The 13,727-nt window shown below is 44.3% G+C and overlaps 1 protein-coding gene across 19 annotated transcripts in view; it reads right to left on the minus strand.

Annotated features, from left to right (window-relative positions):
* PPIP5K1 (diphosphoinositol pentakisphosphate kinase 1) overlaps positions 1–13,727 on the minus strand; it is a 149,781-nt gene that overhangs the window by 100,752 nt on the left and 35,302 nt on the right. For 17 of the 19 annotated variants that reach the window (XR_003852305.1, XM_029574303.1, XM_029574314.1 and 14 more), the window contains exon 3: positions 3,283–3,478. Coding sequence is in view for 17 of the 19 variants with exons in the window: in XM_029574303.1 (XP_029430163.1) it covers positions 3,283–3,478 (196 nt within the window). In the remaining 2 variants the exon portion in view is untranslated. Of the gene's footprint in view, positions 1–1,019; positions 1,163–3,282; positions 3,479–4,987; positions 5,167–13,727 lie in introns of those variants that run through there. The other 2 variants (XM_029574305.1, XM_029574318.1) reach the window with 2 other exon arrangements.

The raw sequence follows: 13,727 nt of genomic DNA on the forward strand, positions 1-13,727 counted from the left end.
TCTAAATGCAGGCAACAGTGCAGAATGGTGTGGCCATCGGAGCCAGTTGAACCCTTCAGCCGCTGGACAGGAATACAGAGGGAGGGGTTTCCGCCATCCTCCTGCACTCAACCTGATACAGGCACTGCCGCCAGCTCCTTGGGGAGGCCAAACAGGGTGCCCATAGCTCTCCTTCAATCTTCAACTCTACTGGAATGGATTCAGCTATTACCAGTATAAAATTGGAAAAGGAAAGGTTTTCAGACGGAAGTTCGTTCCTTGCCTGTGGCAAAAACGTTTTTGAGGTGAGGTCAGGACAGTCTTCTTCTTCAGATCTATAAGGGAAAACCCCAAAATTGCCCAGATTCACTCTCAAAAACAGGATAACTCGTGTGGCCGCATAAATACCTTCTCAATCCCCAGACCAAAAAAAAAGGCAGAGGAATCATGTTAATCATCAAAAAAAGCTTACAGATGAAACTAATCTCATCAAAAATATGTTCCCCCTTCGAAATCGCCCTATTTGATTCTTCAAAACTACAAATCTGTCTAATATACTGCCCCCCAAGCTTCCAAGTACTATTCAACAACACCCTCTCAAACAAAGTCAATCTTAACACTGGAGTTCCCCAAGGATCTGCCCGATCAGCAACACTCTTCAACATCTACCTTCTCCCAATCTGACACACACTAGAACGCCTTGGTCTGACTCACTTCCTATATGCTGACGATATACAAATACTAATCCCTATACAGAATACATTAGCAGAAACCTACAAAAGACTAACCTATTATCTTACGGAAATCAAACAATGTTTATCCGACCTAAAACTCATAATAAACCTCGACAAAACCGAAATAATCATACTAGATAGAAAGAACAACAACACTCTCATGCAACCACTCAAAATGGAAAACCCAAAATCATCAATCTCCCCTGTCACGCATGCTCAAAACCTAGGAATCACCATAGACAAAGACCTATCATTCAAACTCCACATAACTAACAAGATTAAGGAAGGATACCACAAACTACTTACCATCAGATGCCTTAAACTTTTCCTCTGACAGGATGACTTCAGAACTGTCCTGCAACTACTCATCTTTCGCCAACCTTGACTACTGCAAATCCCTACTACTGGGCCTACAACTCGCAACGATCCGCCCGCTCCAAATCCTGCAGAACGCAGCCGCCAGAATCCTAACTGGAACAAAGAAACATGAACATATTACGCCAACTCTCACATCACTACACTGGCTCCCAATAAAATATCAAATAGACTACAAAGTTCTAACAATTCTGCATAAACTAATCATAGGACAACAATCCAAATGGCTAAGCAAAACCATTGAGCACCATGCTCCGAAACGAGACTTATGCTCAAAGAATAAAGGTCTCCTCAAAATCCCTCCAGCCAGAAACACACTACTAAATACAACCCGTGAGAGAGCTATATCCATCGCCAGCCCCTCACTATGGAACTCACTCCCAACCGAATTAAAAACGCAACCCAACATAAAAATCTTCAAAAAAGAACTGAAATCCTGGCTGTTTACCAAAGCCTACGCAAACGCACACCATCAACTGCACTGCCAGACACCAACGCATACTAGCAACAAGAAACAACAGTCCATCCCATGAACAACGACATATCTACGACCTCTCGAAATTCTAAGACATTTCTAACTAGCCTAAAAAGCATATTTAACTGCATATTAACTATATGTCCAACCTGAAAGCCTGTTTTACTAACCGACTTGTGTGACTCATCCCAGTTACTCTCCTGCCCAACTACCTCATCCTGTAACCCCATCCTACTTATATTAGCACGTTATACCAACTAACCCACAACTTATCACGAATTTGTAAAACGATTTTATGACAAAACGTTGTAATGTTAGTTTAACTAACACACTTACCAAATTCTGTAAACCATTCTGATGGCGAAACCAAATGATGATATACAAAACACGACAAATAAAATAAACAAATAAATAAATAAATAAATAAATACAAATTTAACCTTAATTGGGTATATTCAAAAGAATATAGCTGGCTGAATGGCACTGCAGAACAAACTAAAATCTACTTCAAGGGTCCAGTGGCCAGAATGAAAGCTTCACCCACCCACCCACCCAAGCTATGGCACCCTATCGGACTGAGCATCCCTGCTCCCCCAAATCCCTCTAAAGGGATTAGAAAAATATAAACAAGAGGTGGACTGAAGCCAGACTGCAACTCTCCCCCAACTTGCATCTTATGTGTTCAAATACCCCTCCCACCCCAACCCTAATCCTCCCAGCACTTTCCATTTTGCCTGGAATCGCAGCGAGCAGAGCCCGTGACTCGAGTCCAGCGCTTTCTGCTTTGCTATGGTAGTAATGTGCTTCCAGCATTGGTCTGCAGGTCATGGAAGGAAAGGTATGTGCGTAGTCGGCAATTTGAAGTCCTCCCATGTGCTTTTCCAGCAAAATTCTACCCCGGGGAAAAAAGCCTGTGCAAGTGACTGTGCGCAGTTAGTGCCTGCGGCAAGTTCTGAAGCTTAAGCGCGCACGTTCTTTCGTTATGCGAATTGGTGCAAAGCTCACAGGTGTAAAGCATGCAACGTCTTTGTCCCAATGCGGACAGTTTGACAACTACCTCCAGCCAGTAAAGTGGCTTAAACTGTGTCAGACAAGGCGTAGTTGATGACATAGCTATTAAAATGCTCTCTTGAGGTCTGATGAGTCTAAAAGTGGGAAGGCGGCAATATTCCAAGGGATTTCCAGTAGTAAATGGATATTTATCCAAAGAAATACAATAAATCCCCCTCCCTCCCAGTGCAGATAAAACTGTACTCACTGAACACAACGTGCATTTGTGAACTTGCTGAAAACAAAAAAAGAGGCAGGAACAAGCTGAGGGAGGGAAAGTATGCGCAGATATTTCATTGTCAAACCTCTGCCAGATGCAAAGTATGTGCATACTTTTGTACCCAATTAAAATCCTCAGAACCGAAACTATTTTACTTACATTACCCACATGTGTTCTTAGCCCCTTCCACAGCCAATGAGATTGTAGCCCAAGTCAGCAACAACTCTCCATTAAAAAAAAACGAAGAGAAAATGAATTTTTGTGGATTACCTGTGGAAATCGCGTGCCCAGCCTGAACTATTTTAAACATCACATGCCTGTGTTATAAATTTGCATGTCTGGGACTTAAACATCAAAGTGAAAATGTTGGTGAGCCGCAGGTTTCAGCAGCACTGAGCTGTGCTTTTCCTCGGAGGAAGTCACTGGCAACACTGACTGGGGCCACTCGCCTTTGGAATGGAAGGAGATGAGACAGTCGCAGACCGGCCAGTTCTCCACGGGCTCGTTCAGGATGACGTCCTCGCACATGATCACCACCGTGATGTAGTCAAACTTGCAGAGACGCTCCAGAATTTGGGTCATGGGTTTAGATTTGGACTTTTTAGTCATGGCACAGATTCCCACCACAATCTGTCGCTCCGGGGGCTGTTGGGCGAGAGATCACACACAGAGACAATGAGGATACGGCAGCTGTCCCATTTAATACTCTCCATCTAAATGTTTATTGCAAGCTGTTGATGTTGCCTCATTCTTACTTTCCTGAGAACAGTTCAGTACCTTTTCTTGTCCACCTGACTCCCACCCTCAAACAGGAATCATTGTTTAGGAATCACTAAACATTTTACAACGCTGCCTTTTTGACAACACCTAGACATAAAAAAAATGTGTGGCGCACATATCAACTATGACACTTGCTAATGTCACTAGGAAGGAAAGGGTCTTTGCCTTCTCTAATTCCTCCCGGAAGCAGTAAGGCCCAAGGCATGCAAAGACAGCATCAAGAAGATGGATGCTGACTGTCTGGTTGCCTGCTTTCCTTCTGAGGCAGCCTCTTATTTTATAAGCTTTTAAGCTGATTTTCCAGGAGACTCCGAAGGTCCTGGCAGCATTCGTCCACCAGGAGACGCCAAAGGTCCTGGCAGTGTCCGCCCACCACTCGTTGATCAGGTGCTGCAGTTGCTGTTGGCATGTGAGAGAGGTGCTCTGACACCTTGAGAGAGGGTGCCCGGCCCACCACAGCTTTACTGGGCCAAAATCATTTTAAAAGTAGTTTACTTCTGTCAAATTCTTTGTCTGAGGAGGGAATTGTTAATATTGACTTTATTTTTCTACGGTTTTATCAAGAACATAGCAGGCACTTCATTTTGAACTGACTCGGGACTATCTTTCTCTGGATAAAGTTTCCCTTCGCTCTGGGAAACCAAAACTTTTATACATCCTGTAGAACTAAAAGTTGTGGTTTCCTATGGGCAAAGTGATTCTCATGTATCAGACTCTATTGCAAGAGCCTACGATGAGAAGGCCCATACGCCATGTCACGTGTACATAAAGACAAACTATCAGACAGAGGCACAAACCATAGAAACATAGAAATGACGGCAGAAGAAGACCAATCGGCCCATCCAGTCTGCCCAGCAAGCTTCACACACTTTTTTCTCTCAGACTTATCTGTTTCTCTTAGCTCTTGGTTCTATTTCCCTTTCACCCCCACCATTAATGTAGAGAGCAGTGATGGAGCTGCATCCAAGTGAAATATCAAGCTTGATTAGTTGGGTAAGCGGCAGCATAGCTCTCTGCCGTTGAAGCAGAGAGCTTCAACCACTCCTATGACTCTGAATATTTAGGTACACCGTCAAACATTCTCATTAAATGCAGTTCTAATGAGTAAGTCAAGCACTTCATCTCTCATCAGCACTTAACGGCTATCTCCCAGTGCAGAAGCAGGGTCCTAGCAAACTTCCAGGCCTGCCAAATGAGCCTGGCCATGGTCTGTCATTACTTTCACCTCTTACAGTAAATTATCATGTGCATATTCACCAAGGGGGGAGAGAAGAAAAGCAAACTGGCAGACACATGAGGGAGAGGGAAAGACACAGACAAGGGCAAAGAGAGAAAGTGATTGTCCCTCAGAGTTCATATGGGGAATTTGGCCACCTTATCTCCAGGGTGCAGCCTTTTCCCGAAGGCTGGCAGGGCAGAACAGAACATCTTCAGCACTAAGCAAACAGTGTACGTGTCCGCTCTGGCTTTTCCTCTCTTCCCAGGGAGCCTGGATCCACTTTGTTTTCACAGCTCAGCTTCCTGCAGAGACAGTGCCTTTACCAGTAAAGCCTTTGAAATCTTACCCCCGGCCTGGCCGCCCTTCCCTTTGGACTCTGAGCAGGGAGGGCGGGGGTGAAGTCCCTCAGTTTATGAGCCTTTCAGCCCTTTGTTTTCCATGTTCTTGGCCCAATTAACCCTTCGCTTGAAAAGCTTTATCAGAGGCCAAAGGAGAATTCCAGGCTGATATCAGGAAGCGCGCGCAGGCACGCCAGCATTTTCCTTCTTGGTGGAATGCAAGCCGCTCACCTTAGCACCGAGAGTTGGCTTAGCCCATTACAGGCGCAGCTCAAGCTCCATGCGGCTCTAAAGAGGTCGCCAACAAATATATACGCAGCAATTATTTATGTCAGCAACTAGCAAACCTGTGACTTTACTTTTCTAACAGCTACTCGCCACCACTAAATGTGAGCCCAATACTGCAAAGCAGAATGCCAGCCAAGTACTCAGCAGGGTAATTTCTCCTTCTTTTAGCAATACTTTCTATCACTTTCTAAGTTAATTAACAGAAAGCAGCTCTGAATGCAAAACTGGTAGAGCACATACCAGCAGAACGGGTACAGTAAGCAGCATCTCTTACCAATTAATGGTTTTGTATACAGAACATACATCTCTACCACTTGCAAGACACCAAAAATAGCTTCAGTAAAATGCCAGCATTAACCACTGAATTAGGAATTTTGAACTCTAAAAAATGCTAACAAAAAAACAAAAAAAAGTAGTGATACAGCAAATTCTAAAACCTGTAGGATTGAAAGAGTGAAATAAATAACAGGGAACTATCACCCCAGTATTCATTCATGCACTTCATGAGCTCAAGAAACACCAAGGCATTCTTTTCTGTAAGGACTCACTGCCCAGTTAGTGATTAGGGCGGCCCCCTACAGAGCTTGCAGTCCCGCGAGTACAAGACTGCAAGCTCGCGTTCCCAGGATCCCTCTGAAAATGCGACTGGCGCACACAACGCAGGCACAAACGCATCTGCGTTGCCACAGGTGCAAAGTATGCGCCGGAAAGCACGCGCGGAGATTCGAAAATGAAATCTCCAACCCGTCCCTTCCCCCCTTTTTCATGTGGGTAAAAGTATGGGCATCGCTTTTCCCTGCATTGAGACGGGGGAGAATATTCATCGATGTGTTTACGAGGGGATCTTGGCAGAGCATGAGGACCACCTCTGGGCCTGTCAATCCGATCCAGGTCATTTCCAGCATCTCAAAACATTTTCAGCAAACGGATATTCATTGCTCTTGGCGAATAAAAATAAGATATCCTATGCCAAAAACTATAGGGAGAAGCTCCTGGAATGTAACCTCCCTTGATTATGCATGATCCACATCATCCCTTTCCAGATGTGCAGTCCATCTCCTGACCTCACCGACATACGAAACAGGATGAAGAAGGCATACTGAGCATGCTCACAGCATGTTGCCAGGGAAAGAACTAAAGGGAAGAAGCCCAAATCACTTGCTCACACTTCAGTCACAACACTGCCTCAATTTAAATATACTCAGAAACACCTAAGCAGCATAACTCCATTGTATTCAAAGAAACATCACTGTCAAAATAAGGAAGATGCTATACAGAATGCTGTTTGGGTATTAAGGAAGGTCCATATGTACATTTTACTTCACCCTAATATGTCTTATCAGTACAACCCAGCAAGGAAATATGATCTGTTCAAAAACAAAACATGTCTGCTTTATACAATACTAAAGCTTCGGTCACCACTTCACCCCCTCTAGGACAGCAGGCCCTTTTGATTCAGAACTGAATATACAGAGCAACCTGGCACAGGAAGGGCAGGGGAATTAAGAAAACAATAGCCTTCTATACTCCCTGATCTAAGAAATGTCATGCTGAATTAGACTGCAGGTTCATCAGCCCCAGCATCCTATCTCTGACAGTGACCCGAGTCATTAGGAAGTACCCGGCAGACGTCAAAGAACAAATCCAATTCCTTGTCGCTCACTCTCGGGGTTAAGTGGCTCTCCCCAAGTCTACCTAGCCTGAATCAAATAATACAGTACAGGCACTTTACCCGCTGCACAAATACAACATACAAACACACACACACACACAGATACACCCTCAAAGCAGCTAGCTATGGACATCAAATCGAATCAATAAAATGTTGCGCCTACCTTCTAGGACCCAGCTGATGTACTGATTCATAATCTGATCTCTCTGCCATGGAAGCTGATAGCTCCATCTCCTCTCCTGCCTCCTGCCACTGTTGCATCCGTCGGTCTCAGACGGCTTCGACCTCTGTGCCTCACCTTTCTTCCTTCTCTCTCCTCAAGCCTTGGGAAGACGGCTGCTGCCGCATCTTCATGCCGCTCTCTCCGGTGTCCCCAGATTGGCAACAGCGATGTTCGCCATGATTTTCCTGAGGCCCTCCTAGGGTGCGCGCACGTATCCACGTCATGGCGGGAACCTCGGGGGCGTCCCCTCCGAGTGACGTCATCACATCCTGGTATTTATACTGCCCTTCGTTTGCTAACAAACTGAGTTAGCAAGGACTGGATTGCCTCCGGTCTAAGCTGCTCTGCCACTTCCCAGCTGCCGCAGGAAGCTCTCCTTGCCCTTCGGGGTAATTCTTCACTAACCTGGTTACCCGCTCCTCGGGGTCCCTTCTGCTCTATTTCAGGTACCTATCTTGGGATACCGGGTAATCACTCCTCGAGGGCCTGATCTCCCTAATCTGGTGCCTGCCACTGAACAACTTCTGCCTGCCAAGACCTTCAACTATACAGCTTTCTGTTTCAGTGAGTACTAACCCTTTCAGTCTGTCTCACCTTCAACTTCAGCGCTCTGTGTCTACATCCGGGACCAGTCCCTGCTACGCCGCACTGCCTATCACCTACTCGAGTGTGAGACTGGTCTCCTCTGCTGAGGACCTCTGGACTACTTACTGGGTTACTTTCACTGTTGCCCGCTCCCCAGGCAGTACCATTGAGCTGTACAATAAATACTACTTCTCTGTGTCTGCGTGTATAGAGTCTAGCCTAGTACTGCGGTTCCTCACAGGGCTCCTCCCCGTGGGAGTGGCCATCACCGCAGTACCCAAGAATCCACTCCAACACCTCATAACCGTAACAGCCACTTGATGACATGCATGTTGTGAAGCAGACACCAAACCACAAACACTTTGCACTCTTTCACTAGTCAGTGGTAGAAAGCATTCAGTGTGATCCAAACAGCAAAAATTGTTTTCAGGAGGCCAAACATGCTCTCAAATAAAAACTTTGGTGAACCAATGAGAACTACTGTAGGATTTGTCTGAGCCAACAGATGGCTACAGAAATGAAGTTAATAACCAGGGCAACAGAGGATTCCTATTATCTATCTATCTATGTATATAAATAAAAGGCGGTATGTTGGCTGGTCAGTTCGTCATGTTGGTCACACTGTTGTGTCTATCTGTGATCAGCAGGTGATGCCTGGAACAGTGGAAGGTGCAATGTACAAAGAAAATATGCTCTGTTTGCAAAGCAATGTCACAAACACACATATACACACACCCACACACAGAGGCACATACACATGCATACACACATAGGCACAGGCACGCACACACATGTAGAGACACAGAGACAGACATACACTCACACACACACACACACAGACACACCTGCACATACACACAGGCAGAGGCGCCTATACTCACGAGCACAGACACACACACAGGCTGGTATTGACCAAATAACCTTAGCAATACAAGGTAATGTTCGCTAATATGCTGTCTGCGAAGCTGTATCGCTCACGCTCCCATGTACAGGGACAGGCAGCCACAGGCACACACATAAGCTTGCACAAGTGTGCATAAGCTCACACAAGCACCCATGCAAACTCTCACAAGTATATATGTAAGCCCGCGCTAGTGTGCAGAAGCACCCACAAGTTCATGCAGGCACGCAGAAGTGCACACAAGCTGCTCACAGAAGCACACATAGGCTCCCACATGCACAGAAGCTCACACACACATAGGCAGGCACAGGCAAACACACACTCACAGGCAGACACACACACACACATATACACATATACACACAGGCACAGGTCCTTCCCCCACTATACACACACACACATAGGCACAGGCCTCCAATATACACAGGCACAGACCCACAGAAGCTGTTGCAGACCAGAATATCCAAGCAATGCTGGACACTTTTTGCTATCATCCATAAACATGCAACAAAGATACATCATCACTTACGAGATTCACTTGATACTTCCCTCACAACACTACACGCTAGGGTCAATTCATTCCAAAACTACCCAGCAGAACTCAGTCCCAGGAATAACAATCAATGTGGTCATGTAGGGGCATTTGCTTTAATACATGGGCATCATGGCAGGGCTCAGACCCGAGTCACACAGGTCACTAGCAAGCAGAAGAAAGCAAGCAACTGAGGAAAAATTGGCTACAATCTCAATCACTTGAAAGCTAGCGCTCTTTTTTTCTTCCAGATTTTGGCGAGCTCTCTCTGTGATTTCCTGATTGAAATGCAGCACATTATCCGCTTTTTATCTCCAGCAGTCCAGGTAACTGTATTTCGCCCCCTACATGTTATCATTAGCTGATGTGTGGGTCTCCTGCTGGCCTGTAACTTGTACCAGAGGTGCTGTCTGCAGTCTGCCCTATCACTACCACCCTCATTAGTCCTAGTGCTGAGGTGCAGCCAGTATGAATTTTCTTTTTGTCACTTTTCATGTACTTCCATGCTGGTGATCACCTTGCTGAGCTCTGGCGTGGATGTAGTACAATGAGGTCACCATATGAAGATACTCAGCAAGACTTATTCTCCCCTCTCAGACCTCAGATTCTCTCCTGAGAGATGCTTGATGTGGCCTACAATCTTCAGAGAATCACCGATCTGTACATCAAAGATAAACAGGGAAGTGCAGGGAAGAAAATTTTGGGTTTTTTTTTCATTTCAGAGGGGAGGGGTTTTTTTTTTTCAAATTCTGGTTTGTTTAATGTTTATTTTGGTTTATTTCATTTGCTGAACAGAAAGAAACACTAAGCGTGTAAATGCTTTTGAAAAATCAGGCCCTTGGTGGTTTCTTGCACACTTTTACACAAGCTGGGGTGAGGCGTTCCCGGGGGGCGGCGGAGTTGAGGTGGAGTTTGAATGTAAGCACTGGCTGTTTGATTTTATAAAGTTTGTGCATAAGTTACGCCCTTCAAAGAGGAGATGCAACCTTGTGCAGTTTATTCTGAGCATGTACCAAGCCAATTCCCTGCAAATTTTCAAAAATTCGAGGTAAAGTCTGCACATAAAAGGTGATCTTAGCCAAAAGGCTGAAAAGCAAATGAATGTGAGAACTTAAGAAATGCTGAGCTGGGCCAGACCAGGTCCATGCAGCGCCAGTCCAGGTCACAAATATCTGGCAGATCCAAAACATAATACGACAGCTTCTATTGATATGATTAGTTTTTAGTGTTAGCATGGAATTTAAATGTCCTCGGTGAGGCTGGCTCTGCAGAAGCTGACGCTGGCAAACAGACAAATACGAAACAGTCTGCTGAGGTAAGTTACTAATTCACTCCCCTGGTTATATTGCGCTTGTACAGCACAGCTGCTGCAGGGTCCTTTCTCAGAGCTTTACAAGGACATTCTGTGAGAGGGATTATTTTACAGGACAGGATTTGACTTTGAAGTACTTGTGTCCTTTCATACAATTTATTTATATGAAAGGACTTTTGATTTTTTGACATTCACTACAGTATTGTATAATAACATGCAAATGAGGATAATTTATTATGTGATGGGACTTTTTTATTTTTGATATTCATTACAGCATTATATGGTATTTCTAAAAATTGCAGGACAGATGGTAATAAATGCTTGGATCTTTGATTATCTTGTGAACAGGACCCTTAGTAATATTTGACAGTCTCTCTGAGAGGATGTCCGAGCCAATCTCCTAGGCCGAAGCAGAAAACCAAACTGACTCCAGTAAACGGCCTTTTCTAATGCAATTTAAACTTTTATTTCCATACACAGCCCTTTAACACAAAAGTAGACTGCCTTACCTCAGGACAGTGTACTCACAACCTTCAGAGAGGGTCAGGAACGCCTTGCTCCTGGAGATGCAGGGCCTCCTGATCCCAGCTGGGCTCACATTCTTAAGGTCCCAGTAGGGTCCTGCCCACAGAGCTCTTCCTGCCCAGCAGGATCCTGCCTATAGAGCTCTCTCCCTCTATGGGATTTAAGGTGGACCAGGCTAAATGCCTGTTCCCGCACAGATTTAGAGAGGAAAAACAGGGTCACTTAAACAAATACTTTCTGTTCATAGTATGTGATAGTGTGGGTTCTACTATATTTGCTTGCCTTGTGCATGCCATCTCCATTAGATTCTAAGAAAGAAGACCCTCAAGAGAGGATAGAATATGCGGAACCTGTACTGAATGAGCCTGAAGAGCAAGACAATGAAAATTATGATAATCAGCAAAAAGAATTCAGACGTTATAAAAATATTTGCTGATGGACATGAACTGCAACACATCGAAGAATATAAATATTTCGGTAGTTAGACTACACAAGATAGAAAAGATATAACAGAAGACAGAGGTTCTCTGGTTCAGTAATCAGTCCTCTTCGGAGGATTTGCCATGTCCAGCCCTGAATGAGATGAAACCGCCGGCCAGTTACCAGGTTCGTAGCCTGGGAGCATTCCTTGATTCAAAACTCTCTATCAAACCCCAGATTGCAGCAACGGTGAAGCCCTGCTTTTTCCCTCTATGCAGGCTTCTCCTTTTGCATTCATATTTGGAATAGGCTGCATTTACTGCTCTAGTATAGTAAATACAGCCTGCATTTTTTTCGAGACTGGGCTAGTCCAATTCCTTGCTAATAGGGCTGCCCTCTGAATCTACTAGACACAACTCATTCAAATTATGGTAACCAGACTGTTAATGGGATCCAGCCCTCAGGAACCATATCTCTCCAATTTGGTGTTCCCTTTATTGGCTGCCAGTTGAGTCCCAATTTAGATTCAAGATTCTTGTATTGACACATAAAACAATAATAGGTCCAGTTCCAGACTAGTTAAGCTCATATTAATAACTTATTTATCTATTTATTTCAACAATTTATATTCTGAGAATCCAACATGTTCAGTGTGGATAACACCAGACATTCATAATACAAAACAGACATAATAAAATCAAACACAATAAAATATACAGTACATAACCATGGTAAAATGCACATAAAACATTCAAACATGAAACATTTAAAACAATTTAATCACCATTATAAAATTCTTTAGCACTTTCCGGCTGATACAGTATATAAGGGCACACTATCAGCATAAGCTTTCATAAAAAGCTCAGTCTTAATATGTTTTCAAAACCTCTGATATTCCAAGAACTGGAGCAATCATGGACCATGCCTTAGTCCTAGTTCTCTGATGCTGAAAATGATGCAAATATGGCACAGCTGAGAGGAAGATCATAAAGAACAAACTGGAATATACATTGAAAGCTTCCTTGCTAAGCAATGAGAATCCATCTAAATAGCTGTGTGAACCATTATACAAATCTTAAACTGAATCCAATATGATAGCAGCAGCCAATGAAGTACTTTCATATATGGTTGAAGATGAACTCCCCATGGTAAACCAAAATATTGTTCTTACTGCAAGATTTTGTTCAAGCTGTAGAACTTTAGGTGCACAAGCTGGTAAATCAAAGAAAACCGAGTTACAATACTCTAGAAGTTGAATTCGTAGACCCTTGGACCAAGGTATAGCTGGCACAACCTGCAGGGAGGAGCCCTGCAGGTTCCCACTGTCAGCAGGTGGACCCAGATGAGGAAGAAGCCCAACTGGAGCTTCACCTTTACCAGCTCATGGGTTGAGCCTTTGGGTGCTGGGGCCTGCAGGTCTTAGGTGGGGCCACTGCAGAAGGTGGAGATATCTGTCAAGGTTGCCGAGTCAGAGATGACATAGGATAGGCAAATCTGGAAGCAGGCAGAAGTCAGTGGCAGGTGATAGTCAAGAGAATCCAGAAGTTAGGCCAAATTCAATACCAGGTAGAAGGGAAGAAGGGACTGATAGGACAGGAGGACATGGAGAAGACCAGGCAGGTAGCCAGGAGATGAAGAATTGAAGACACTGAACCTGAAGAATGAAGACAATGGAACTGAAGAACAACAACTCTGGATCACAGGGACAGGAGATGAAGAACACTGAGTAACTCGCACTACTTATAAGTAGGAAGACCTGTTGCCGAGGTGTCTTGGGAGTCTGCCCTTTTACAGGGCAGCATTGATTGCATCATCTCTAGGGGCAGCAGGAATCTTTCCCACCATGGTCCCTTTAAAGGGGGAAAAGTAACTTCTGCGCTAGGGAGTTAAAAAAAAATTTGCAAAAAAAAGTTAACCCTTTATGTTTCAAATTTTTTAAGAAACTATTCTCTGCATAGGAGACTGGGACATAATGAGTTAATCTGTGGGATAATCTCTAAAGATGTTTTGTAATTTATTGTTAAGTGGAAGACAAAGATCTCGGAAGTGAGCTCCACTAAAAAGCTCAGTTGTATCAATCATAGGCCATAAAATTTCCA

The sequence above is a fragment of the Rhinatrema bivittatum genome, chromosome 13, assembly GCF_901001135.1.
Source record: "Rhinatrema bivittatum chromosome 13, aRhiBiv1.1, whole genome shotgun sequence".
Classification (NCBI taxonomy): domain Eukaryota; kingdom Metazoa; phylum Chordata; class Amphibia; order Gymnophiona; family Rhinatrematidae; genus Rhinatrema; species Rhinatrema bivittatum.